The 23,189-nt window shown below is 39.4% G+C and overlaps 1 protein-coding gene across 2 annotated transcripts; it reads left to right on the top strand.

The window, feature by feature from the left end:
- The first annotated feature begins 386 nt into the window (after positions 1-386).
- Positions 387-22,367, top strand: ano6 (anoctamin 6). 2 transcript variants are annotated; one of them, XM_086268852.1, is made up of 20 exons: positions 387-668; positions 8,866-8,936; positions 9,247-9,375; positions 12,092-12,157; positions 12,239-12,526; positions 14,149-14,262; positions 14,365-14,480; positions 14,577-14,711; positions 14,803-14,905; positions 15,103-15,163; positions 15,323-15,468; positions 15,609-15,686; positions 17,817-18,045; positions 18,130-18,299; positions 18,383-18,480; positions 18,947-19,077; positions 19,215-19,420; positions 19,673-19,872; positions 21,401-21,506; positions 21,615-22,367. In XM_086268852.1, the coding sequence occupies exons 1-20, from the start codon at positions 584-586 to the stop codon at positions 21,786-21,788; spliced, it is 2,706 nt and encodes a 901-aa protein (XP_086124978.1). In that variant the 5' UTR covers positions 387-583; the 3' UTR covers positions 21,789-22,367. The 2 variants fall into 2 exon arrangements, with proteins under 2 accessions (XP_086124978.1, XP_086124979.1); XM_086268853.1 differs by having other exon boundaries at positions 434-484.
- The last annotated feature ends 822 nt before the right edge of the window (positions 22,368-23,189 follow it).

Below are 23,189 nucleotides of genomic sequence, written 5' to 3'. Positions count from 1 at the left end.
CAGTTTATAGCATTTAAAAAGGAAACAGAGCATTATGATAAAAGATTACATTACATATTTACTCCCCTGTCCCTGTATTAGTTGCTGACATTGTTTACTGTAGTTGCTAATAAAAAGTTTCATTAGAGGGGAAAACAACACTGGAGACTTTTTTTTATAGAAAGTTGTGTAACTGATAGAAGATTTTCTCTTAAATTGAATGTGAATTATATCAACAAGTATCTGGTCAAGGCCTGGAGAGCTGAGGTCCATGCGCAGAATTATTAATTATGAAAATGTTGATGGGTACAAACCAGAAGAAAGCTACACAGCGTCAGATAACCAACTTTTATTTGAACACTCTCCTCCTCCTCCTCCTCCCCCGCCCCCCTCCAGCCCCACCCGTTTCACACTCGTACAAGTCACTGCATGAAAACTTTACGCGCACTGAACCAACGCTGTGAACTGAAGCAAGAATGCGCGGAGGCTGTGCCTTGAAATCAAAGTGAGAATCGGCACGCTTGTTGGTTTCCGGGTGTGTAGTTTTGTTTTGTTTTTAACTTTTTGTTTGGGAAGTGATGACACTGGAGCTGTCGGCAGGACTATGAGCGACCACGACATCCTCGAGATGGAGTCCGACATGGAGGATCTGGGGGATATAGAGCTGGGCATGATAGAAGAGGAAGTTGGTGAGAGAACATGGTCTTTTGCAACAGTTGTCTGCATGCTATTCCGGAGCGCGGACTCGGTCTGGGTTTTATCCTCGTGATGCTGTGGGTCCTTATCGAGACAGCTGTCGATATTCTTAGGCCACGTTATCTCCGGGAACTCATCTTTTGCTACTCTGTAGTGGAGAAATTATTACTATTGTAACTCCTTTAAACAAAGTCCCCTTTCTCTTATGTATTCTGCACTCCGGTATAGTTAAGATATTTACTTTTTACTCTATAATATGTAGTCCCAGTATGGCGCAAATACAGTGTTGCTCAAGGATAGATGACGGTGTGCAGTGTTACAGATTGATCAGGAATGGGCATGTGCAGAGAGACAATTGAGCACCAGTGGAGGTGTGGTGCACAATACAGCTTCGGACATCTCCAAGAACCCAAGATTACAAATGACTATAGTTTCTCGGTATTCCTAGATCTACCTTGCTACCACACAGAAACACCTCTCAGCGAGCTTTTGTTGTTCGGGTTTTTTCACATTCCTGAATCTGCAAACCGAAACCATAACTCCGCTGCTGAACAGAATGTGTCCTGGGCTCGTCTTCATCTCTGTACCCAGAGTAGATTCTGCTGCAGTGTTTCTATGAAATCTATATCATACCTGTCTCATCTAAAGTGACGCAGGCCTATCGATGACATGTTTTTTCTCTCTCCCTTTGTTCACTGATGTCTTAGATAATAGATCATAAGATAAGATCATAAAATAGATCATGAAGAGCATCTCACTGTAAAGGCACTCTAGTCTAATGGAGGGTTCGTTTCATTACAATCATTTTACAGGACTGTGGTGGTCAGTGCATTCACCAACAAAGTAGTCTTAATGAACGTCAAATGTAAAATGGTCACACTGGCTGTGGTTGAGGTGGTGTCAGTCACTTTGGCTTCTTACCCAGCTTTCTTTTTTATGCTTGAGTAAGCATGATGCTTGATCTCAATACAGGCACAGTTGCTGAAGGTGCACCGGATGTACCCATTTTACGAACGAAGATGAGAAAATCAGGTTTAAGCACTTTTCATGAAAACCAATAATTATTTATTGGTTTTCATGAAAATATACAGCCATATTTGTGTCCTGACTTGCAATAGTGCTGGTGCTCGATTCTTATCTGTTGTGAAACGTCCCCTGAGATCGAGCAGAAAAGCAACTCCTGCCGTTTCGTAAGATACCTTTTTTTTTAAACCATCTTCGGCCTCGCCTCTGTCAGTGCGCCCCAGGGTGGCTGTGGCTACAATGTAGCTTGCCATCACCAGTGTGTGAATGGGTGGGTGACTGGATGTGTGAAGCGCTTTGGGGTCCTTAGGGACTAGTAAAGCGCTATACAAATACAGGCCATTTACCATTTTTACCATTCAAAATTATTATTATGTACGCCTTAAGGTCACATACCTAGGCACCACAATGCTTCAAAAGCTGTTTTTTTTCTTTTAAGGAATAATCAATTTTCCTCTCATTGTTACATGTGCCTTTTTTTTCTTTTTTCTTTTTTGTACATTGATGTGTCGGATGTACTCTAAGGAAGGAAGTAGCCTGCGACTGGGTTAGTGGTTTCTGACAAAATAAAAGATTTCAGTTGCATGCTTTTCAAATGACTCACACTTTCTGAATCAGTTATGGTTGCAGAGGTTCTGTAACAGCGTTTGTGTTCGGAGACTGACGATTTCAGATGAATGTGTGTCTGTCTGAACTGCTTAAAACCCGGGCTGTATGTTATGTCACTGCACTTTGTGGGATGACTGCAGTATAGAAGTCAGACCGTGAGCCTGCTTGAAGACTTTCAAAGGAGAAATTGTTGATTTTAAGAGCAGTGTTTCTTCCTCACGCTCCCTAAGCATGTTACTATGGCCTGTGTTATGAAAACAACATCTGTCTCCAGTTAGTTTTCTTTTCCACTTTATATGGAAACACTGCAAGACTTCCCATATTCGATTTTTAGGTCATCTGTTTTTTTGAAATAAGGGACAAAAGATTTATGAGGCAAATGGGAGAGGCTGCAGTGTTATTTTTATTATGTATTTTCTTGTTTTGACGTAGTCTGTGGTGGGAAAGTATGTATGTTGAGCAGCGGAATTTCTATTTTGTATCAGGGGATTCATAGAACAATTGTGGTGAGTAGGACGTTTTGTGCAAGCAATAAATCAGCGAGAGAGTGTGATGTTAAAGGAAGTGAAAAGCAGTCTGTGGTGCTTCAGTGAGCACTGCAGAGCTAGAGCATTAGCTATAACTCAGTGGAAAACAAAGGTTAAAGAAAAGCGGGTCAGTAGTCCTTAAGAATGCTGTAGACTGGTGGGGAATAAAAAGCTGGAATGGAATAGGGAATGAAGCTCCAGTTGAGTCATTTTGTAGGCAAAACAAACAAGAGTTCACTGATTTAATTGAAAATGAACTTCAGTTGTTTTCTACAGCATCTGAAAAAGTGGTTGGGTGGAGTATGTGAGCTGTTTCTGGGCTCTAAAGTGGGGAATGCCAGAAAAAACGTTCAAGAATAACTGCTCTTTCAGCCTACTGATGCATATTTCCATCAACAATAAGCTCCTATAAGTAGATACCTTCTTAATATAATATATGGGATCTTACCTTTTGCTTTGTTTACCTTAGGTGACTAAACCATTTGTACTGTAGGACCTTAACTCAGTGTAACTATAAGTTACTGTACTGTACTTAACTATACAGAACTGTTATAATCAGTAGTATATGCATAAACATATATGTACACCTATTAGAGAGCATAATTTACCTACTGTAGTTTATGGGCTAAACTGATATTTTAGACACATTTAGTTTAAAGGGCACACATGCTTTTCCTTATTCTCTGGCACATTTTTGCTGTAGTATGAGAGATAGTTACATTAAACATGGCCAAAAGTCTCACAAAATAAGGTCAGATAATGTGCATCCAGTCCTTATGAGTCAAAAGCTTAGGGCACACACTTTTATTCTGTTTTTTATGTTTGTTTAATTCTACTTTAAGGGGAATCCCCTCACTTAGTCATGGCTGTCCCCACCCACCTGTTGGTCAAAGATAACTTAAAGGGACGAGACCCAAAATGGCCTGTTTCAGACACTGGAGTGACAGAGAGTTCGGATATAGAGATATATGAGGACCATTCTGAACTGTAAATCATAAAGCGCTATTCTGCTAAAGTTGTATATGAGCATCAGCCCTTTCATAACAGGTTTATGACCATATGACAACGCTGTAAAAGAACAGCGTTGTAACCGTGCTTTCAGTCCATATCTGTCATTGCCTTCACAGCTGCGCCCTCCCATGATTTTATCTTGTGGAACTCCAATTAAATCAAAATCTCCTCACAGACATATGAACACCCGTGTCTGTTTTTATGTGCATGCCCCAGCAGGCGTACAGACACACTCATCCTCTCTGTTGTGGCTGACAAAGATATGTATTAGGACAAACATGAGATGCAGGTCAAACTGCAACTAAAAGACTAAAAGAGAAATAGTAGCAGCATAAATTCTGTGCTATAAATGCAACAGAAGTCCATACATTCTCTGTACAAATCTTTTCTGGAAAAAAAGCTAGAATATAAAATCTATATAATCTGCTAGTAATGCATCTTCTGCAGTACTTAGTCTGCATCCACTTAATCATGGACATTTGGATGTTTGGCTGGACATGGATAATTTCAGGCTTTCAGTGAATTATCTGGCTGGAATGATTTTACAGCATGCATATTTAATGGCTTTAAAATAAACAAGAACTGGTTACACATGGTGAAAATTACACACATATAACACCCAATTGTTTCAATAATTCAGCCACAGATTTGAGGTAAAGTTAAAGAATTTGGGGCTAGTCCTCCTTTTTCATTGTTCCATCCACTTTTTGTAATGCACCAGTACCGCTGGCAGCATAACAGCCCCCAGAGCGTGTTCAGTGTTCTTGGGTTTGACAGCCTCACCTTTACTCTTCCAAGCACACCTCTTGTCATTGCTGTCATGGCTATACAACTTTTCCCCTTCAGACCATAAAACCTTTCGCCAGGCGTAATCTGGTTTATGTGGGCAGGTGCAAATTTCAGTTGACCTTGCACCTCCTCTTGCACAGACTCTACTGTGGTGTTCCAGCAGTTTCCAGTTCAAAGCAGTGTTTAGCCTTGGTTTGTATGTTCTCCTGAAAATCCTAACTAGGGCTGCCACAAACGATTATTTTCATAGTCGACTTGTCACCAATTATTTTTGCGATTAGTCGACTAATCAGATCATGCATCCACTGGACGTACAACGTACAGCTTATTGCACTAGCATGCATCTGCTCTTATATAACTATCATTAGCTTACAGCTTTAAGTGTTTAAGGTATGTGCTAACTAAAAATAAAGACAAGATGATAGTTTATTACATTTTAATGAGTTTAATAAACTCAGCCGTCTGCTCCTTGCTATCTAAAATATAACAGGACACCGGAGTATATTCTCGAGCATCTCACACTTCTGATAATCAGTTGTCTGCTTTGAACAAATAATATACTGAAAAAAGCCAAACAATAACATTAAGTTATGTAACTGACTTATATATGTTTAACCTGAGTAGCGAAAGACGGCCGTGGGTTTGAAAGCGATTTGCTGATGTTGTGCCAAAAACTGATTTCCGGTATTTGCCAAAAACTTGTTGGTGAAACATATTTCAAATATATCCCTCATGAATTATATCAAGTCACCTTGAGCAACAAACAACATTTGGTGGCTCAAGAGTTGGCAGTTCGTCTTGTAATCGGAAGGTTGCCGGTTCGAGCCCCGGCTCCGACAGTCTCAGTCGTTGTGTCCTTGGGCAAGACACTTCACCAGTTGCCTACTGGTGCTGGTCAGAGGGCCCGGTGGCGCCAGTGTCCGGCAGCCTCGCCTCTGTCAGTGCGCCCCAGGGCGGCTGTGGCTACAATGTAGCTTGCCATCACCAGTGTGTGAATGGGTGAATGACTGAATGTAGTGTAAAGCGCTTTGGGGTCCTTAGGGACTAGTAAAGCACTATACAAATACAGGCCATTTACCATTCCTGTAACAAGGTAGAAGCTGCAATCAGTTTTTGGCAGTGACTTTTATGTATCCTTTATTTATGCAGTTAAAAAAAAATTCTTGTTTACTTTAAAAATGTCTCTTTTAAGAGTAATCTGGCCAAGAGGACAGTTGAAATTGCAACAAATGCAAAAATTGTTTTGTTAAGATATTTTAAGTGGACAAAAGGAAGGTGGTTGATTATAATGTAAGTACAATAACACAGTTACAAAGATACTTGAGAAACAGGTAATTTTTAATTTTATATATAACCCCTTTGTAATACCTGTTCACCGAAGTTTATTTAGCAACATACATAACAATATTACACATAAAAAACACACGGAAACATTGGAAATCACTTTTTGGCACAACACCGGGAGTCCGGTGTTCTCACCGGCTCTAGTGAGCTTTAAGCCCCGGCTAGCTATCAAGCTGGTGAGTAACAAACGCCTCCGAAAACATCGGAGCGCTTTTGAAAATATGCGGTGTCTTGATAAACTGAGCAAATATTTGAAGTTCACACAGCTACATTCTCGCCTGAAAATATGTTAAACGTTTATTTTGTGACCCAGAAAGAATAATAAGAGTAATATTAAAACTAACTAGCTTCCGCCATTGTTGGAAACTGAGCAGGGCCGCGCTATGAATTCTGGGATAGGTTGGGCCACGAAGTATACACCCGACCTATCCTTCAAATCTGGGGAAATGAAGGGAGCATTTGCACGATCTTGGAATCTGCAATTAATTAGAAATGTCTTTCCAAAGTTGTGACAGTTAGTGACAATGACAGTTTTCCTCCTTAGTGTCAAGACTAGCGAGTTAAACTCAGAGTGCAGGTTTATTGCTGGGAAAATTCTTCATAGAAATAACATCACCAAACAAACTCAAATCACCAATACGGGACTAGACACTAAACTGGGCACTGAAACCTAAAACTAGAAAACCTGAGGAAACAAACCAGAACTAAGAGTGAGGAAATTTACAGGAAAATGAGGGTTGAAAACACAGCAGGAAGTGAGGATTTGGAAACAGGAAGAAACACAGCTGGGACAAATCAGACATAATGAGACGAGGGAACGCAAAACTAGATACCCTGGCATAGGAGACAGACTATCAAAATAAAACAGGAAATACACCATGTACGCACAGACACGGACTCAGAGACACAAGCTTAACACTACGATAATACTGATACGGTACAGAGGGAACATAAGGACAGAGATGACCAGACAGGAGACGTGGGACCAGGACAGGCACAGAGAGACACAGACTTGATACTGAACAGAGGGAACACGGAGTACAGGGACAGGAATGACATGAGACACGACCGACAGGGGAACAAGAGAATAAACATGAGGGCAGAATTAAACCGAAGAACTAGAAATCACAAAGCCAGGAGAACTAAAGATCTAGAAATACAAAACAGAAACCAAACCCCTAATAGTCATGAACCACGATGAAAACAAAAATGAAAAAACTAAATTCAAAACACTGGGTCACTGACCCAGGACTGACACTTAGATTTTCAGAGTTCCTTCAATTTTGTTTTAAGTATTGGTCCAAGATTGCTGACAAAAACAAATTATTTCTGTGCTAGCAAAGAGAAACTACCATTTTGGGGTGGCTGTAGCTCAGGAGGTAGAGGAGGTCATCCACTAATCGGTTGGCGCTTCAGTCTATGTGCAAAATATCCTTGGGCAAGATACTAACCCCAAGTTGCTCAATGATGCATCCATCGGAGTGTGAATGTTAAACAGAAAGCAATTAACCACTGTTAAAAGTGCTTATATGAATGGTGAATCCTCATTCACCCAACCAGTCCATTTACCAGTTCTAGTCAATCACAATCACATAACCTCTGCCAAGTTATTAAAAGATTGAAGCGCATTTATATATTTGAGTTAGGGCTGGGCCATATCATACCATTCACGGTAATACTGGTATAATGTTGGGCAATGATAAGAAAATGAAATATCGCGATAGAATATGGGTAAAACACGCATGCGCAGTGCCTTTGTTTTCATATGCACATGGAGGAAAAAGCGTGCCGGCGACGGGAAATGAGAAGAGTGAAAGCGGATCACTGAATGAAACGGATGAACCAGAACTGGTTTGTAAAAATGCTGCAACTTTAGTGGTGTGGAACTGGTTTATCTTTCGTCCATCAGATACACAACAAAGCACTATTTTTGGTAGCGCATGCTAGCGGGCCGTCGTTATTACCGTGTTTTTTGGAAAATACGACACACTTAAAATACATCCTTTGATTTTTTCTTAAAATCGACAGTGCCCCTTATAATCCCGTGTGCCTTATGTATGAATTCTGGTTGTGTTTACTGACCTCGAAACGATTTTATGTGGTACACAGCGCTCGAAAATCTGTCAGACGTTTTAGTACGACTTTGCTAAGCTACGAAGCCGCACCGCTTGATGGATTGTCGGAGCATTACGGCTATCGTAGGCAGGAGCCTCTCGGAGTGATACGTACTGTGCTTCAACATAATATTACCATATTGTGTGTGTATAACCTCTTTCTAAGTTTTGTGGATCTTATACATGGTTATGCTGAGGATATGTCGGCCAATTTCCACTGGAAATGCATTTTGGTTAAACTGACAGCAAGGAATTTGCACTGTTACATTTTTATATAACTTTAATGCACATAAAAAACAGCTGCTTGTTTAAGTGAAAATACATTGATGGGTTTTTTTTCCACTAATAAAGTTGTGGAGTTGTAAAGTATTTTGTCTAGTGTCAATTATATTGTCAGTTATATCGTTATCGCAAATTTTCAAATGTATATCGTGATAAATATTTTTGGCCATATTGCCCTGCTCTAATTTGAGTATCTGAATATTTGAGTCTGTATATATAATTTTTACTCTGTGAGAAAATCCAAAAGAAACTCAAACTTGTGCACCACACTCTTGTTTTTAAAGATGAATGCTGTATCATCATTCCACTCTGGAGAAAGAACAAGCCAAAGAAATCATTAAAAGCCCCAAATTCCCTGATATTCATGCCCATGATAAGTTTATGCAAACCTCTGTCCAAAACTGCATGTCTGTTCTTTGTTCATTGTTGCATTTGCATTCCTATTTATATATGCAATCTTCTTCTTCTTTCTTTCTTTTTTTTTTTTGCAGTATACCCAGAGGAGTTTTTACCAACTTATCACTCTATCAAAGAAGGAGGAAACGTAATTAAAGCACAAGAGGTGAGTCAACAGACAATGAAGTAACATTAAACCCCTAACACAATATTATGAGCTTTACTGAAACTTAGTGGGTCGGACTGTGTGGTGAGAGAGGGGGAGGGAGAGGAGAGCAGGGCGTTACAGTGTTTGTTGACCTACGTTACACGTTGAATAGGCAGGTCCAGGTCAGCGTTAACATTGTTTCTGCTGCGACTGTCTCCAAGCTGGACATTTACTTGTGATTATGTTCAACAAGTATGACGTTATGGAGGAAGAGGAGTATGAGTTTCATCCTGTAGATTTACCCAGTGAGCCTTGTTTTTCCCCTCAGGTAGGGTTTAATGACAAACCAGACTCCCTGTTCTTCAATGATGGTGTTAGGAGGATTGACTTTGTCCTGGCGTATGAAGATGAGGACAAAAAGGAATATGAGAAGAGGCATGTGTTCCAGAGACGCAAGGTAAGCTTGTTTTTCTTTTAACCTTATTGAGCATTTTAGTAAAACGCACCATGCCATTAAATCCAAAGGTACTGGGTGTACTGCAAACGGTGCGAAGTGGAGTAAATAGTGCATAGCAGAGAGATGACATTATAGTAATAAAAAGCTTAATTTGCATAGTTCTTTGTAAAACACGGTGGTTTCTGGTATGTATGTGGGAGCCTGGATATACGGGTCTTTATATCTCATTAGTAAAATGATAAAATCAATTTTAAATTTCACTGGAAGCTGGTGAAGGGAAGCAAGAATCGAGGTGACGTGTGAGTGCGGGCAAGCCTAGCTGTTATGTCAGTGTGATTACTGACCTTCAAGAAGCTGTCCGGGTGAAAAAGAATTGCAATGGAGGACATTTAAAGATATCCAACTGTTAATGGTAATGTTAAGGTTGTCATCGTCAACATAGTAACATATGAGATGCCTTTAAAGCTCTTAAGTAGATGGCCAGGAGAGTAGCAGATAGTTGGAGAGTTGGACCAAAGCGCTTCTAGCGAGAATATTTAGCTATTAATGATTTTTAGCTATCAGAATATAATGAAAACCATTTAAGAAAAGTGATGCCAACCTAGTTCAACAACCTGTCATATAAGACCGGTGTGATCAGTGGTGTTAAAGGCTCGGGGACTGCAAACAGCCTGCTATGCCAGCATTCAGAATCCATGGAGAGTAGTTATGATGTTAGATTTAGAGTGTTAGTATTGACATTTGATCTCTGAGCGTCTATTCTTTTCACCAGTGACTCTCTGGTTCGATTCCCAATGGGTTTTATCTGAATGCCTTCGTTTTAACTTTAAGATCTGACTGCATTTTATGTGTCCTAATGAGTTATATAACAACATTCTTCTAATAGAATAATCTAACATCATAACGTATACACAGAGTGCATGCAGGCGAATGTATATAGCCAAAATTTTCTCAGTGTTTGATTTATTACTCATACAAATGGCAGAGTCTGTTTCTTATTTGTAAATGGAGTTTTTGTTTGCACTTGGATTAGTCTGTCAGTCTGTGGCTTCACATTATTCCCCTCTGTCTGTAAATATTATTTATCCAGGATATGAAGCATTAGATTCTGACTGTGAGGTGCTCCTGGCTATATTCCTTGAGAGAGCTAATGAAGAGCATCATTTTTTCAATTAGATGCTCAAAGTTCATCATCAGAACAGATCTGTTTGGCCATGAGTAATTTTTAATTTATGTTTTTAGATTTTGTGGTGCAAAAATGTTAAACCGCCACAAAACAAAGTCAGTTGGTTTGTAACTGAAGAGAAGGAAAAATAGAAAGAAAGAAGACCAACTCTTCCTGGTCTGGTTTCTGTTACCGTATTAGTATTAGACTGAAGGATGAACTGGCATATCCAGGCTTGTTTGTCCTCTTTCACAACAGGTTTACAGTCAGGTTTGTATATAATATAATGCTTGGAAATGAATATGTTGTTGTTAGAAAAGAAGTGCCACATGTTTTCCACTTGATTGAGATGAGAGCTGTGAATAAATACAGGCAGTGGGTGTAGACAGCTGCAACCCAGCTCCAAGTCCGTAAAAGCCGATCAGCCAGTTTTACTGAGTTCCTTGGAAAAGATTTGCCTATAAAGTTACTGGAAGTATCACAGTCCTGGGCTTTGGACTCAGTTTGCGGACTAGAGATTTCCTCTCTATTCGTTAATGTTACGTTTGTTTCTTAGTTTGACTGTTCATTCTTGATTGACTCGTTCCTGAATATCTTGAGTTCTGTGTTTCCGTTAATGCTGATTTCAGTTACTATTCTGCTTTAGGTTGTTTGGTTTGGTCTCGAGGGTTTTTTTTAGCCTTTCCTTTCTGTGTCAGGTTCAGATGTCAGGGTCATTGTCTCTGTGTTTAGTTGCTTCCTCTTTCCTTTTGATAGTCTTGCCACTTGCACTTTATGTTTAGTTCTACTTCCCTTGTTTCCACTTGCTACATTACTCCTTGCATTTATTGTCTCCCTTTAACATTTGTCTAGTCATTCCTTTAGCTCTGTAGCAGCTTACTGGGAGCTTTCCTGTTTGGAATCTGTAGCATATCTTGATATCTTCCCTATTTTGATCCCTTGTTTAGCACATGACAGGAAATGAAATTTCCTAAGTCTGTTAGAACTGAGGAAACATTATATTCATAAGAAATCCAGCAAGCGGAGAGTCTCTAAAAGTCACTCGATTAACTTTGTTGTTCCAGAGCATAACTTTGGTCAAACACAGGTTGCTTAACTTTATTCTGCTCTGACTGCTGGGAAGGTGTGGTTCTTTGACATGCTGTTGGTTAAATGGAATTATTATGATTGTCTATATACATCGCATGCAATTGTGGTATTTCCTGTTTCTCAATGAGTAATCTTTCTGCTAACAAAGTTAGCAGTAATAAAGACTGAAGCTATTTTTAGCTTTGCTTCATTAACAGTTCCTTGAAAGTGTCCATGAGGTGCTGAATGTGACAATTTAGCGATACCAAATTATTCACCAAATGAATACACCGAAGACAGAGCGCAGTTCCTGCACCAGGAGAGCAACATGATGCAGTATTACAGTATTATATCGAGTTTTTAGTACATCTTTTTGAATAATAAATACATAAATCAGTCAACTAAAGGGGCCATGAAAGTATCTGCTGTATCCAGCGATTAATTTGCATTTGATATTTATTTTTTTATTGTCTTATTCTTTAGAGACGGCGAGAATACTTTGAGGCCAGCCTGATGAAGATGGGCATGGAGTTGGAGGCCACACAGTCTGTAAGTGGATGTCCTTGCCTGGAGGTTACTGTTTCTGTCCCCGTATCTCTTACTTTAACTGAATTCTCTCTTTGTTTGCAGGTTTTAGATGAAAAACTCATGTTTTTGAAAGTTCACATGCCATGGGATGTGCTGTGCACCTATGCCGAGGTCCTGCATATCAAGCTTCCCATACAGCCCAACGACATGCCGGCCCGCCCCTCCCCGTTGCGCTTTTTCTCCTGCATCACCAAGCACTTCTATCCCGATGAGAAACTGATCAGTAAGGAGTCCGAGTTCTTCACCGCCCCCTTTGAGAAGGATCGACAAGATCTCTTCTGTATCAAGGACAAAGATCTCTTCTTCACTCCATCGATGAGGAGCAGGATGGTAGGTTGTTCCATGTAGCTGCCATAAGTTCAGGCTGCCTGCAACTCTCCCTACACATAAATATGTCAATGGATTTATGGATTTCATGTTAAAATCACTAAAGTCAGGGTTCACAGACAACCTTAAAATGCCTTCATTTTAAAGGAACTTGATTTGAAATAATAGTCATCTTAAAACTTAACTTAACTTTTTCCATGAATTTGTGGTTTAAGTCTTATGTACAACATATTACGTATACTTTCACAAATCGCACATTAAAATAGTGGAGAAAAAGTTAGCAGGACTGGAAAATACAAGTTTGGACCAAGAACAAAAACTTTTATGCTCCTAGGTGAATGATTTAGTAATGGTTTGCTGTCATAACAATTTATTTTGAAGTGGTATGTAAGGAAACAGGCGTAAGAGACTCTGGAGAGGTGGAGGTATGCACCGGATACATGGGATCAGTAGAGCCAAGACTGAATGCATGTGCGACTGAGAAAGAGACGGGTGGAAATGTTAAAGTTTAAAGAGTGCAGATATTAAATGTACATGGATTTAAATACCTGGGTTCAAGCATCCAAGGCAACAGGCAGTGCACAAGGCAAGTGAAGAAGAGTGTCAGGGGTGATTTGTGATAGAAGCACAGCAGCAAGAGTGAAAAGGAAGATTTACAAGATGATATGATGTATGGTTTGAAGATTATGGCACTTCCAAAAATACAGGGGGTGGAGCTGGAGGTAACAGAGTTAAAGATGTTCAGATTTTCATTGGAGTGACCAGAATGGTCAGGATTAGAAATGAGTATGTCAAATAGACAACAGTTTGAACAGTTTGGAGACAAAACTAGAGAGGAAGGTGGTTTCTGCATTTGGAGGGATAGTGGACACATTGTTCAAAGTTGAAGATTGAGCTGGGAGGCAGGAGGAAAAGAGCAAGACCATAGAGAAGAAGGACATGCAGAGGGTTTGTGTGACAGAGGAGGATGTTGGAGTAGAGGTGGAGGAAGGTGATCTGCTCTGGTTAAACTGAATTTATATTGCACCAAATCACAACAGCAGTTGCCTCAGGGAACTTTATATTGTAAGGTAAAGACCCTACAATAATACAGAGAAACCCCAACAATCAGATGACCTCCTTTGAGCAAGCACTTGACGACAGTGGGAATGAAAAACTCCCTTTTAACAGGAAGAAACCTCCAGGCTCAAGCAGGAGGAGTCATCTGCTGGTTGGGGGTTAGAGGAGGCAAAAAAGACAAAAGACACACACTGTGGAAGAGAGCCAGAGATATACAATAACTAATGATTAAATGCAAAGAGGTCAGAGACGCAGGGTGCTCTGTCGAATCCAGTTTTTTCCCCAACTGCAGTACGGAAAGAACTGCATGCAATTGGACAATTTCCTCATTAGTTTATTTTTCCAAAGTGATGATTCCAAACCTAGAACACTTGAGACACCCATTTAAATAAAATAACAAATATCCGTTGTTAGAAATTATATAATTATCTTATAGTTTTTTATTTGATTTGAAAAAGTCAAGAGCTCCTTTTAGATTGACAGAGATGGTTTTGTCTATGAAGAAAAAAATCAATGTATTATAAAATAGTAGAATGATAACTTTTTGACTCTTTCTCTTTTCTTAGGCGTATTACATCCTGAGCCGAGCCCCCTATGACATACGAGGCAACATAAAGAAGTTTGGCATCACCAAACTGCTGGACAGTGGAGTTTACAAAGCGGCCTATCCCATCCACGATGTAAGCCACAATATTTTCTGCTTTATTTTGCATACTGCGTATTGTCTTGTTTAGCCAAGCTGTACTATGTTATGTTAATGGATTCACTGCTCGTCATGTCAGTGTCGGTTCAATGTCAAGTCCCAAGAACCAGAGTGTCCCAATGAAAGATACCTGCTCTATGAAGAATGGGCTCATCCCAAAAGCTTCTACAAGATCCAACCGCTGGACCTCATACGGTAAATCTTTTTTCTGTGCATAAAAAATTGTCTTCTCTGTTTGTTCAAGAAAAATTAGTAGTAATTATTAATAACTCTAATTATTTTTATTGACAGGAACTACTACGGGGAGAAGATTGGCATCTACTTTGCCTGGTTGGGTTTCTACACGAGAATGCTCACTTGGGCTGCTGTTGTTGGGATCGGCTGTTTCATCTACGGGTACTATACCCGGGACACCAGCACCTGGAGGTACTACAAACAATTTATTTCTCTTTAATGATTTTAAATGTTTAAAAAAATGCTCTTTAATGGTCTGTCTTGTGTCTTTGAAATGCTGCAGCAAAGAAGTGTGCGACCCTGATATTGGGGGAAAAATAGTCATGTGTCCACAGTGTGACACGTGCCAATACTGGACATTAAACAGCACCTGTAACACTTCGAAAGTGAGTTCTGTTTTATTGTATTTGAATGCATCTTTTCCTGTCTTTAATGTTGCTCAGTATACTTTGCAGCACAGCGCTGACCTCACAGTAGGTAGCACTGTTGCCAGATTTGCATAGTGAAATGTGTGGCTGCTGTTTTACTTTGTGACACAGCTGCAGCTGCCATTGAAATTTTATCTCTTTCTCTCTTTTTTAAGAATCTTTGCATATTTGATAACTTTGGGACGTTAGTGTTTGCAGTTTTCATGTCAGTCTGGGGTAAGTTTGATACAGTTTCTACCAGATTTTATCTTCTGTTATTATCTTTGCTTTTGCATCATCTTTGGTATTATTAATAGAACACCCTATTTATATTGCGCTTCCTTCTCTTATAACTGCCTGGCTTGTTGTTTCCTGTGTTTGTTTCGCTTTGTGCAGTGACTTTGTTCCTAGAGTTCTGGAAGCGCTACCAGGCAGAGCTGGAGTACGAGTGGGACACTGTGGAGTTCCTGGAACAGGAAGAGCCACCTCGCCCAGAATATGAAGCCAAATGTATCCATGAGAGGAAAAACCCCATTACAGGGGTAAATCCCACATACTTTTTCTCCAGCTAATCTCAGCTTGAGTTTTGATTTTCTCCATTTACAATGCATCAGTGAGTTTCACCTCTTCAAATATTGTTGCTGAGGTTCATAATTTCATTTTATTTATGTCTGCTATTTAGGTGAAGGAAAAGGTGCCATACACAGCCTGTGGACGATGTGTCCGTGTGTCGATAGGAATGACAACAGTCATTTTCTGGGTGAGTCATGAATTAAATGTCTTTTTTGTGTCTACTTTTTTTTTTATACAAAGAAGAAGAAATACACAACAGGAATAGTGAGAACAATATATAAACTCCTTTTAAGGTATACCCTTCTTTTAATTTTATTATTTTACATAACAGCGTGGAAAGAAAAACGTCTAATCCTTAGGAGGCCTTAAAATGATTATTATTTATTTAACAGAAAGTAAGCCAAACAAAGAAACAGTATTTGAAAAACTATGTACAACCTTATTGTTTCTATAGGAATTAAGAGGTTAAATATATAGCCAGGTGCTGCTAGTCAAATGCACTATTAACTGCTCATTAGCAAGTGAGAGCACTACTATAAAAGTAAAAGCCAAAGAAAAGACAAAAGAGTATGGCTTGTTTGGGAAGGTTGCCTGGAGAAAGTATCTTCTTCCTAAGAAGAACATGGCAGCACAGCTTAGGTTTGCAAAGTTGTATCTGAACAAACCACATGATTTCTGTAACGATCCCTTTTGTAAAGATGAGACTACAGTGGAGCTGTTTGGCTATTATCCACAAGATAATTGTTTGGAGAAAACCAAACACAGCATCTCAACACAAACACCCCATACCAACTGTGAAGCATGGCGGTGGATGGGTGATGGTTTGGGCTTGTTTTGCAACCACAGGACCAAAGAATCAAGGTGTCACAATGTCCCAGACCTCATTGAAATGCGGTGGTGGGAGTTGAACAGAACTGTAAACAAGCAAATGTCCACATATCTCAATGAAATGAAGCAATGTTGTAAAGAAGAGCAGGCCAAAATTCTTCCACAGTGCTGTGAGACACTAATAAAGTCACAAAGAAAAAAATTAATTATTGTAGTGAAAGTTTGTTCTACAAGCCAATTAATTTTGTTCTGATATTCAATTCAATTCAATTTTATTTATATAGCACCAAATCACAACAACAGTCGCCTCAAGACGCTTTATATTGTACAGTAGATCGTACAATAATAGATTCAGAGAAAACCCAACAATCATATGACCCCCTATGACCAAGCACTTTGGCGACAGTGGGAAGGAAAAACTTTTAACAGGAAGAAACCTCCGGCAGAACCAGGCTCAGGGAGGGGCGGGGCCATCTGCTGCGACCGGTTGGGGTGAGAGAAGGAAAACAGGATAAAGACATGCTGTGGGAGAGAGACAGAGATTAATAACAGATATGATTCAATGCAGAGAGGTCTGTTAATACATAGTGAGTGAGAAAGGTGACTGGAAAGGAAAAACTCAATGCATCATTGGAATCCCCGGCAGCCTATGTCTATTGCAGCATAACTAAGGGAGGATTCAGGGTCACCTGGTCCAGCCCCAATTATATGCTTTAGCAAAGAGGAAAGTTTTAAGCCTAATATTAAAGGTAGAGATAGTGTCTGTCTCCCGAATCCAAACTAGAAGCTGCTTCCACAGAAGAGGGGCCTGAAAACTGAAGGCTCTGCCTCCCATTCTACTTTTAAATACTCTAGGAACAACAAATAAGCCTGCAGTGTGAGAGTGAAGTGCTCTAATAGGGTGATATGGTACTACAAGGTCATTAAGATAAGATGGGGCCTGATTATTTAACACCTTGTATGTGAGGAGCAAGATTTTGAATTCAATTCTGGATTTAACAGGAAGCCAATGAAGGGAAGCCAAAACAGGAGAAATCTGCTCTCTCTTTCTAGTCCCTGTCAGGACTCTTGCTGCAGCAAGATATGTACGGAACTATTTCACTTACTACTTCCTTTTTACAATAATTATATACTATTATTTATATATTATGGTTTCAGTTCACAAAAAAACAAATTTTGCTTTAAAATAAAATGTCCATTTTAACCAATGTAATATTGAGCAGGAAGTATTGATCTATAAAAGTAGCTAGGGTACATGGAACAGTTTCCTCTTTGACTCCACATGTTTTCAAGCATCCTGCTATTCCAGCTGTCTTTCCCCACATCTCTTGACTGTCAGAAAGAATTTGTAATAATTTTGTTTTGTTTTGTTTTGTTTTGTTTTGTTTTGTTTTGTTTTGTTTTGTTTTGTTTTGTTTTGTTTTGTTTTGTTTTGTTTATTTATTTATTTATTTATTTATTTATTTATTTTACTGATTTTGTCCTTTAGATAATGTTGATCCTGGCATCTGTTGTGGCCATCACTGTATACCGCCTGGCTGTCTTCTTTACGTTTTCTCGTGAACTGAGGAATACAAACTTGACAATTGCTGAGCCAATAAAGGAGTATGTGACACCTCAGATGGCCACTTCTGTCACAGCATCACTGATTAGCTTTGTTGTAATCATGATCCTCAATATTCTATATGAGCGGGTCGCCATCTGGATCACAGACTTCGGTGAGTTAAACATCCAACTGTACTGTCTTTCCTCAATGGAAAATAACCTAATCCACAGTCTTTTCATATCCGACACAATAACAGAGCTTCCACGAACCAAGACGGACTATGAGAACAGCTTGACTCTGAAGATGTTCCTCTTTCAATTTGTCAACTATTACTCCTCATGTTTCTACATCGCCTTTGCAAAGGGGAAAGCAGTTGGCCATCCAGGAAAGCCTGTTTATCTTTTGGGAAAATACAGAAATGAGGAGGTACTATTAGTCCATAAAGTGTTTACATAGCCAAGTAAATAGCTAGATATCCATGGCTGTCAATGTGTGTCTTTGATTTGCAGTGTGATCCGGGTGGTTGTTTGATTGAGCTGACGACTCAGCTGGCAATCATCATGGGTGGAAAAGCCATCTGGAACAACATCCAGGAGGTCTTGATACCGTAAGGACTCGGAATCTAGGACCTGTTTTTGTTGAGATGAGGTTGAACGCTAACTAGCCATCTTTTAAAAAGCTGTCCTTTTACTGTATACATACATTTGCTTGAAAAGTGAATGGACCCACTTTTTCCTCAACAATTCTACGAACTTTTCAATTAAATCCAGTCCATTTGAGCTGATGTGGTCTATACGTCAACTACATTTTTATCTGTTGCGTATTTTAAGCTTGAACTAAAAAGTCAACCATTTGGACAGCTGCCAAACCTCTAATGAACAGAAAATTGCTAATTGCATGAGCATCTCTTTCAATTTAGACAAAGGGATGTCTTTTCAAAGGTCGTGACTTCACAGAAAGATTTAGCTCAGTAAACACGATATGTCGCTTACAACAGTGTTCAAATCGACTAGATAAATAGGCAACGATACTTACTTACTGTTACTTTACGCCATCTCTTCCATCCTTTCAAGGTGGTTGAAGAATTTAATTTATCGCCACTGCGTCCATGTGACATCGGAGAAAGTGATTCCTCGCTGGGAGCAGGACTACCAGCTTCAACCCAGCTCAAAACTAGGACTGTTCTATGAATACCTTGAGATGGGTGAGATGGCAATACATTATTGGCACTTTGTCTGTTATATTTGCAGCTGCTGTTGTTGATAACAGAACCTGAATATACAGAATAATTGATTATTTTATTAATACCTGGTGCACTGGGAAACCTCTTGTTCCTTACAGCCATCCAATTTGGCTTTGTGACCCTGTTTGTGGCCTCCTTCCCTCTGGCTCCGGCCCTGGCTCTGCTCAACAATATAATAGAAATTCGGGTTGATGCTTGGAAAATCACCACTCAGTTTCGCCGTGATGTGCCAGAGAAGGCACAGCACATAGGAGCCTGGCAGCCCATTCTTCAAGGCATCACTATCCTGGCTGTGGTAACAAATGTAAGCTGATAATTACACCCAAACGCTAGTTTTTTAACTCATTTTACAGGCGATTACAATCTCAGCCCTTCAGTTTAGTTAACTACTATAACTGTACCACAGTTATTATCTGCAGCCCAAAATGACTATATGTTTGTCAAAAATACAAGAAAATGTTGTGCAAAAAGAAAAGTCTCACATTTTAACTTTTACAACCAGTTTTCTGCTTTTTCTGCATTAACTTTGTGCCCTGATGTTTGTCTGTTTCAACAGGCCATGATCATTGCTTTCACGTCGGACATGATCCCACGGCTGGTCTACTACTGGTCTTTCTCAGTGTACCCCTACGGCAATAATACTGAAAACACCATGAAGGGCTACATCAACAGCTCGCTGTCGGTATTCAGTACCAACGATTTTCCCCCAGTTGATGATGAATATATCCACACGCCTCCCAACCTAACCACTTGCAGGTACAAAGACTGAATCATCATTTTCATTTAAAATTAGCTTCCACACTTTCTAGATAGTGCGAGGTGGACTGGAAGGACAAGGGCTTAAACTTTTTGTTTGTTAGTCCATTTGGACATAAGAACATCACACAGCAGATTTGATCAACTCCACTATGAAGGTGCATTATAGGATTTAGATCTGGTAACTGTGGAGGCCATTTGAGTACAGTGAATTTATTGTCATTTTTAGGCTTGAGATTGCTTGAGCTTTGTGACATGGTTAGTTATGATGAGAAAAGACCACAGCAACAATATTTGGGTAAGATGTAACATTTAAATGATGCTCAGTGTCCCAAAAAGATATTTCCCACATCATTACACCACCAGCACCCTAAACTGATTTAAAGGCAGGATGGAGCAATACCTTCATGTTGTTTACGCTCAGTTCTAATCGTACCCTCCAAATGGAGACTCATCAGACCAGGAAATGTTTTTCCAGTCTCGTGAGTTTGTGCACTCTAAAGCAGTCTGACTCGTCACCTCTGACATCAAAGGTGTTTTTTCCCCAGAGACCTCCAGCTCACTGGATATTTTATTTTCTTCACACCATCTTCTAAACTAGCTAGAAATGGATGTGTGGGGAAATCCCAGTAGATCAGCAGTTTCTGATCATCCCATTGGGCACCAAAAACCTTATTACACTCAAAGCCACTTAAATTACCTTTCTTCTCCATCCTGATGTTCACTTTGAACTTCAGCAGGGCGTTTTGATATTGTGTATATGCCTAAATACAGTAAGTTACTGCCAGGTTATTGGCTGATAAGATATTTACCTTAATTAGGAGTTGAAAAATATGTACTTAATGAAGTGGCCAGTGAGCGTATTTGAATGTATGTAACTTGGGGAAAAAAAGGTTCCAATTAAGTGAGTTGACTGTGAGTTTTTATTTAACCTTAGTTAGATCATATATGCATGAACATGCAGAAACCTATACACGCATATGTGTTTGTTTAAGTGCAAGTAAATAGCAAACAGTCCCTGCAAGTATGTGCAAGACAACCTGATTTAATCACAGTTATAAGATTTACTGAAAAGAAGTTTTATCTGTAGCCTTGAAAAATGCAAGGAGAATGACTAAGCTGAGGGAGGGAGTACAGACTAAGGACAAGAGAGGAATGCAGACCAAAGCTATTTTGGTATTAGGCATGGGGGCAGGGCTTGGTTTCAGCAGGGCAAAGACAGAGTCCAGATCAGAGTCGAGGAATGGACCGAGTAATGCTGGAGGTTGACGAGACGGGCTTTAGTAGCGTGTGAACACAAATGAGCTTCAAAACATTCCAGAAACGACTGAAAAACTGTTGAGCTCGAACCAAAGAGTGGAGAAGGGTGAAGAGCAGCTGTGGCCTGACTTATTACTCATATAATCAAGCACAGACAAATTATATTCTGCAGTCATAAAAAAAAGATTAAAGCTGAGAAATACAGAAACAAATGTATGGCAAATCAGTGCGGGTTTGAAGAAAACTACTGAAAACTTTTCTCTTACAGGTATCGAGATTATCGGTTTCCCCCCGGGCACCAAAGACAGTACGAATACAACATGTTCTACTGGCATGTGATCGCTGCCAAAATGGCTTTTATAATTGTTGTGGAGGTGAGTAGAAACTAAATAAATAGAAACCGATCACGTCAGAAAAGGATAATTTAAGAACATGCCAATGGAAGTGTTCACTTCTTTTTGTGTGTGTGTGTGTGTTCGCAGCACATTGTTTATTTTACCAAGTTCATCCTGGCCTACATAATCCCCGACGTCCCGTATGCTGTTAAAGAACAAATCAAACGGGAAAAATACCTGACCCAGGTGATCCTCCACGAGACCAACCTGAAGCTGGTGTCCAAACGTTTAAAGGCAACTGAAACTGAAACTGAAAGCTGAGCATTTACAAAAGAAGGACTTGGAGGTGGATGAAAACGGATGGGACACGAAAGCAGAACCTTTTAAGTGTGTCACAAGAAGAGTGTTCTTTTTCTCTGTATTCAATTCAGTTTTATTTATACAGCACCAAATCACAACAACAGTCACCTCAAGGGGCTTTATCTTGTAATGTAGACCCTACAATAATATTATGATTACCAAGTTAATAAAGCATGAACTGTCTGACAGGAAACACCATCCTTGAGGAACTGCAGGACGGCGAACGGAAAAACCAGAAAAACCACTGATGTGTAGTCTTCCCTAACCACTATTTTCTTGCCCTGGACTGCCTTGATGTGTTTGGTGGTGAAAACGCACTTTAAGAGTCTTGTTTTTCTGGTGAAATAAATTTAGCTGACCCTTTAAATATAAAGATAACAGCACAGGTGGAAAAGGCTGCAGCAGAATGCCGAATATGAACTTTTGGCTCAAGAAATGTGAATTGTAATCTTTTTTTTTTTAATTACAAAAAACCACAAATCCGTCTTGACGTTAAAGACCAAAACACAAATACTAAAATCAAGAAAAATGTAACATTTAGCACATTGGTGATTTTTTTTTTTTAAATTAATTGCCATGCTGTATGTTTTATGCATTGACTTTTGCAACCGGATTTATTCAAAAAGGGGGGAAAGGCAGGTAAGGACGTCAAATCAGTGCTTTCAACTGTGAATCGTTTAGTTTTTTTTCCCTTCTTTCAGCTCTTTCACATATTTTTCTTGGCTGTTACAGAGATGACCTTTCAAGTCATACCAAAGGATACATTAATCTTAAGCATTTTTTTTAGTTATGCTATTCTTTTTGCTTGTTTTGGGTATATCAGACTAGAGCAGTTCTCACTTTAGCATCTCACTCTGTCCACCTTCCTCCACATGGGTGTGCACAGCTTTCGCACACATTTAATAATCACCAATATTGCAAAATGCAGATGTGCAGTGTTGGTATAATGCTTTTGTCACCTCTGTTAAAGAGCTCACAATGTTGCACAGCATAAATGTGCAGGAGATTGTCCCCTTTAAACTTTACATGTGTTTATTTTGTGAGGTGGGGGTTCTAGTAAGGAGAATAATCAACAAGTTTTGTATATAAAAAAATATGTTGAAGTGGGGAAAACATAATATATCCTATGAAAAAACTTTGGTGAATATAAGTCTTGTGTATGACCACTGCACTTCATTTTTTATTCTGAAATGATGGTTCAGGCCTTTTTATGTTATCCCGTGTCAGTCATGAAAGTACCTCTTTTAATCCACTTTGTCCTGAACGTAAGTATAATCACCAGTAACAGTATCATATATCAATATCTTTATTGTCTTGTTGTTTTATACGGTCATTAAATTGTTTTTTATATATATCTATAAA

The sequence above is a fragment of the Aulonocara sp. 'chitande type north' Nkhata Bay genome, linkage group LG17, assembly GCF_057382095.1.
Source record: "Aulonocara sp. 'chitande type north' Nkhata Bay isolate Kocher_YH1m ecotype deep benthic linkage group LG17, A_spYH_male_GT1.1, whole genome shotgun sequence".
Taxonomy (NCBI): domain Eukaryota; kingdom Metazoa; phylum Chordata; class Actinopteri; order Cichliformes; family Cichlidae; genus Aulonocara; species Aulonocara sp. 'chitande type north' Nkhata Bay.
The sequence above is the reverse complement of the archived record's forward strand: the minus strand, read 5'-3'. Positions and strand labels throughout refer to the sequence as shown.